We start from the raw sequence: 6,000 nt of genomic DNA, 5'->3' as shown, positions 1-6,000 counted from the left end.
TTCTGAAATGCACCTTATACACTTATACTTTTTTTATTTGGTTTAAAAAAACATATATAAAACCTTCAGTGTTGCTGTGGCTGTTGTAGAAAGATCTACAAGGTTGCCTTTCTCTAATGGATTTATTTGTATCTTGAGTTTTTTTTAAAGGACAATAGTTGTTTGTAGTCAGCTTTCTTTCTGTGCTTCAACCTGAATGTTTTCTTTTACAGAAGCTTCAGTCAGGAGTGTGACCACATGTTGACAGAATGTGATTTGATGTGACAGAGGATCTTCAATTAAAATTTTTCTTTGAAAAACTTGTATTTTGTGGTGTATAATCCCTAATAATTTTATCTTTCTTCAAAGTGCCTAAATTGTTGTTCTCAGGATAAGTTATTACAAAATGTACATTTTTTAAGGATATGAATCTAAATCTGGGGAATATTCATTCGTTAATTTTGTGATTTTTTGGGGTTTTGTCGTTTACTTAACACTGAAAATGTTTCAGGGGAAAATTATGTGTGAAAAGCTTAATCTTTAATGGTTTTAACATAAAAAAAACTTAGAAAACTTCTAAAGTACTTCTAAAGTAAATTAATTGATGATTGATTTAATTTCTATTCATTGTTTAACACCTGATCAATTTAAATGAGGAAAATCAAAAACACAATTAAAAGTACAGAACTATGTGCTTGCAGCATGTCGTTGACATTGAGGTCAAGTGCGGTTCAGCATGTGATGGTAAAATAAATGTTTCCACCTCTCTAACAGCCATAGGTATCAACACACCGGTAAACTCCTAGTCTCTAGTTTTGTTAGCTTTTTAATTTCGTGTCTCCCATGTTCTCTTCTGGAAGGTTTCATGAAGAAATGCCAATTTGCTTAAGTATTAAATGTACATTAGCCTAATAGCAGAAACCATTTCCAAAGCCTGCCCATCACCACCTCAGTGGAATTGATTCTGTGGTATCTATTGGATGCACATGTGGTACTTGAGAATCTGTTGTGTTTCTGCAATTGGACATCATATCCACGGGGACAAATTCTAGTGAAAATATTTCTACTAAGATCTTCACAACAAAAACATCCTGGCATTGCGACATCCTAATTAATTTGCAAGCAGCACATGTTCTAATAAACAAGCAGTAAGCATTACATTCTTATTTAGTTATTTCCTAAGATGGTTGTATATACAGTACTATATACAGTAGCTGGATTTCTTGGTAAAGTCTTTTTTCTGTTCAATCGATGTTTGGTAATCTAAGAATGTCTGCAGGTTTCTCAGTGTTTAAATCTGGATTACAAAGGGCAGATGACTCAGTTCTTTCTTATTTAGAAAGTGGGATGCACGTACACTGGAGTGTTGGATCTCATCTCACCTCTCACACTTTACTCCCTTACACAGAAGCACAGTCTGTGTAACTCTTGAAGAAATAACAAGGGAAGCTGCTCAAAGTCATGGACAGAGGGTTAATCACTTTGTGAATCCCTAAATAAACGAAGTAGCAGTGATAAGTTGCAATCACATACACAAGAAAAGCAAGGTAGCTTTCTAAAATGACTTCAGTTGCATGACATCATTATCAGGATCAGCGCTGGCATTCTGTGTCATACATATGTTTCAGTTAAAAAAAGCTCCGTAAGGCCGTATTTTCCCAGCTGTAGGGTATCATGACCCTTCACTGACTAACTTTGCTTTACAAGAATGGATTTAAAAATCATAGCCCTGTTTTTAAAAAAAATATATGAAATTGTCCTAACCTTAGGAAATGTGTTCTGAGACATATATGGCACGGATTGTGTTGCACATTTAAATACACTTGACTTTCTCTTTGCAGCTAAGAGTTCACACTTAATTCATTGTGTTAAACTGACAGCATTTTTTTTTCACAAACATTCATTGTTAGGACAATGCACCCTGGCAGAATTTATGAGAAATGGAATTATGTTACCAAGGAGATAGCATTTACTATAATGAAGAGTAGATCCTAGAAAATGGCCTCTTTTACTGCAGCTCAGAGCAGAGCCACAAAAGCAATTGATTGGTCTTGGCATTTAGTCTTATATCAGCGGTGTCATCCATTGCTTCAGGAGAGCGAACACTAATCTAAAGTGACATTTCTGTTCTGGCGGGCTTTTCTGGCCTGATGAAAGCAATTACTGCATTCCTAAATGATAATTTGCCGAAGTTTCAACCACTTTAATTGATATTTTTTTGTTCTCAGAAGTTCAATTGTGGAATGATTAGCTGATTTGGTAAATAGAAATTAAGGGTGTGAAATAAGTTAAGCTGCTCCAAGGTAAACGGCCATTATTGGCGCTAGACAATAATTTGCAGACAGGGACATTGGTTTTTCATTTAGCCATCAGATACCTTTTGGCATCACCTTAGTAACCTTTTAATAAATTGAGGCACGCTAATGTTGAAATAGTGTTTCACAAATTAGCCACCTGTTTGTGTTGTCAGTGTACAGTACCTAATAACACTGGCAAATTAAAACCAGTTATTTAAACAAAATTACTCTCTCTCATCTCTCGAGTTCTCCAACATTTATGTTTTTAAATAGAGAAGACTCACAGTTAAGTGTGGAATGCTTTTTGGTTTCCACGTTGGTCGGTTGTATTAGTTTATTATTGATTTTCCATAGTATGTACTATATATATATAACAAAATAAATACAAACTGCAATATGAATGGTTCCTTTGAATGTATGTACAATTTAAATATACAGCATGGTATTTATATGCGCTTATAATTTTTGGTTGAAAAAGCTTATTTAGTAAAAGGGACTTTGCTGCTGTGTTCGGTTTGAGAGGGAAAGAACTTTGTATCCATTGAACTCAGAATAGCAGAGGGGAAGAGGCACATTTCTAAGTTGCATTGCAAGAGCAGCATTGAGAGCAAAATGACTGTAGGCTGGCCTGGGAGCAGAGAAACGTCTCGATACATGATACTTTCATCCCTTATCTTGATAGGTGCTTAAAAAGTAATTTAAGAGCCCGACCAAATTCGGTATGATTTCATGTAAAGAAAACGTATTTGCTTCCTGTAGAAAGTGATAAATATGACTTGAGTATGAAGGTCACAGAACCCTAGCACATCAAGAAATATTTGGCAGCTAAACATAATGCTTTCCAAGTTTGTGGAACAAATGAAATTTTGCTGCTGTGTTGCTGTTTGCCTCCAAACAACCATTACAACTAGCTTTATATATTGTCTGAGCAGCAGACCATCAAATAGTGCATTTTTACTGATGTGCAGCTGCTGAGATGATCTACAGTAGCAATCTGCCACTTAGATGTAAGGGCAAAATGTGCATCTATATTTGGTAGTGAAATTATCCTATTATACTCTTGATGCTTACAAAAGCTAACATAAATTGATTATGACAACTATGAGTATTGCATTAGCAAAGCAGTAAAGTTCTTTGGTGGTGTGTGAAAGTCCCAGCAGTAGGCTTGTAGTTTTATTTGCAAATTGCCAACATTGCAAATTCATACAGTAAATCGTTCAGGTGAACTTATGGCTGTCAGGGTACAGCGTGCAAAGAGGGAGACCGTGGCTGCATGCACAACAGAAAAAAATAATAAAGCTAGACTGCCTGGAAAAAGCACATGTTTGTTTAAAAAGCTTGACTGCCACGCACAATTTGCACATTCCTTTGTAGCTTTTTTGTACACCATTTAAGCACGTCAATTTTGAGTTTACAAAATTCTGAAAATGAACTGTACAGTATATGCTTGTCCCTGGGACTGGTCATATTTCATCTACTTTAGAATTCTTACTGCCCCCATCTTTCAGATCCCTTCTAACTGATTTTGCATTTGCGATGCTAAAAAATTAATGTAAGTGTTAGCCATTAGGGAACTCAAAGCTTCCAGTGTGATTTATTGCTAACTTAATACAATATGGCTAGAGATGATGGAAATGATATAAGGCCCAGTTGCATTTTGCTTGGAACGTGCTACAGCTGTTGTTTGATGCTGAATAACATGCAGCAGGGGATCGGGGCTACGCTCCAGACTTTCATCTTTATAAACAATCAATTTTGTTTCCTTGCATGCGATTAGTCAGAACGTTTCCGGCCCTGGGATGTGTGTACTTACACTGCACGCATGACTTGTCGAATATTCTGCATTGACATAACAATCTGCTGATTCCAATTGTAGCGCTAGAATAGAGGTAGTGAATGCTTGTCTGGCCCTGTCACTGTCCATGTGGAATGCCTTTCTCACCAATAATAGTGTGTTTGCGTGTTTAGCTGATGTTAGGAACTTTGCATCAACTTAACATAGAGTATGTCATGCTAACAAACGTCCTTGTTTTGTTGCAATCACATGTTGCACGGAAGTGTGTGTTTTATTGTAACCTGAGAGTGCGCGCGGTGGTAGGTTCGCAGTGATGTCGGGGCAGAGGACTAGATCTCTGGGGAGCTGTTGGCCTCAGTCGGGGCAAAGGTTGAGTGCCAGGCTCGGGTTCGAGGGCCCTGCGATGACGCCCCGCTGTGCTGTGTTTTCAGGCTGCAGGCGCTGCGGAAGGAGAAGTCCCGGGACGCGGCCCGCTCCCGCCGGGGGAAGGAGAACTTCGAGTTCTACGAGCTCGCGAAGCTCCTGCCGCTGCCCGGCGCCATCACCAGCCAGCTGGACAAGGCCTCCATCATCCGTCTCACCATCAGCTACCTGAAAATGAGGGACTTTGCCAATCAGGGAGACCCGCCCTGGAACCTGAGGATAGAGGGGCCCCCTCCCAACACGTCTGTGAAAGGTATGGGCCCCGCCGGCGGGCTGTCCCGCGCGCAGTGACACAGGAGTCGAGGAGGCCTTGGCTTAAACGTTCAGCTGATTCCGCAGTCATTCGAAGCTTTTACCGTTGATAGGTCCGTCTCTGTATTTTCAGACAGCTTACACTGCCTATTGCAGCAAACTACGCTCGCAACACAATCTGAAGGAAACGGCCAAATCGCTGTACCTGCCGCTGCTGAGTATAATTAAGGAAAGCATCAGGCAAAAGGGTTTCATGCTATAGAGGAAGACAGAAACGTGCAGTTGTGCATAGCACTCCAAGGTCAATGTTGGTTGCGTCTTTTTCACTCTTTGGTCCATCTGGGGTATTCGTGGGTTTTTCTTTCTGAGTGTGCCTCGTAGGGGTTTACTCCTGGATTACTCCTGACCGGTGTGGTCCAGGGCCGCAGACTCCAGACTGCCAGGCTGGGGGTTAGGATTAGGGTGACGTGTAAATGCATCCCAGCGTCACCACTGGACGTGAGAATTTGTTCGCAGTTGACTATCTTGATCAGGAAAGGAAGGAATCAGTTCAGGAGAATGAAACGGAACAGATATTGTGTCTGTCGAGGACATATTTTCTCAGTAATAATGCATTCATATGTCTGTTGTTCTGGTTCATGTTTCGACATTAGTATTAGTTAGCTGCACAGTACAAGAGATCTGTATTTTGCAAAACACATAATATTAATAAGTCACACAGTAAAATAGATTTGTGTAGAGAATTATTTTTGGTATTAAGTCAACATATTTTTAACAAATTCCTTACATTTAACTAGATCTATTTACCACGGTTTTTCACTCAGGAAGTAAACTAGAACATGACAAGAGTTCTCTTGCTGAACTAGATCAGAATGGACTAGATTCACAGATTCCATTGTCAAAGTAGTAGCTTGTTATATATAAACTAATAATGCCAACTACATCATTTATGTGATGCTGTACTAGAGGTAAGAGTGGGTGAAGAATTTAATAGAAATCTATGAATATCTTTACAACCTCTTCAGTCTGCAGTTTGTTCTGCTCTGCGCACAACAGATGGCATCGTTGCATTGTCTCGTTTTGAAGGACGGCATGATTTTGATCGGAGAAAAGTGGACAGGATACTTTTTCTCTCTGTAGGTTCTCCTTTTATATATGCAAATCTGTCAAGCCATGGTAAACATGTACTATCTGAAATAAAACAAAATCCTAAAGATGCTCTGTAAATAAAGCCTGTCCTTCGGCTACACAGTG

The 6,000-nt window shown here is 39.2% G+C and overlaps 1 protein-coding gene across 1 annotated transcript in view; it reads left to right on the top strand.

The window, feature by feature from the left end:
- Window positions 1–4,384: 4,384 nt before the first annotated feature.
- The window catches only part of npas3 (neuronal PAS domain protein 3), a 182,723-nt gene continuing 181,107 nt past the window's right edge, over window positions 4,385–6,000 (top strand). Inside the window, exons 1-2 of the mRNA XM_088925112.1 lie at window positions 4,385–4,440; window positions 4,503–4,747. Coding sequence (XP_088781238.1) covers window positions 4,385–4,440; window positions 4,503–4,747 — 301 coding nt within the window. The remainder of the gene's footprint in view (window positions 4,441–4,502; window positions 4,748–6,000) is intronic.

This window comes from Atractosteus spatula, chromosome 9 (assembly GCF_055471065.1).
Source record: "Atractosteus spatula isolate fAtrSpa1 chromosome 9, fAtrSpa1.hap1, whole genome shotgun sequence".
NCBI lineage: Eukaryota > Metazoa > Chordata > Actinopteri > Semionotiformes > Lepisosteidae > Atractosteus > Atractosteus spatula.
This window is presented reverse-complemented; position numbering and strand designations above follow the sequence as displayed.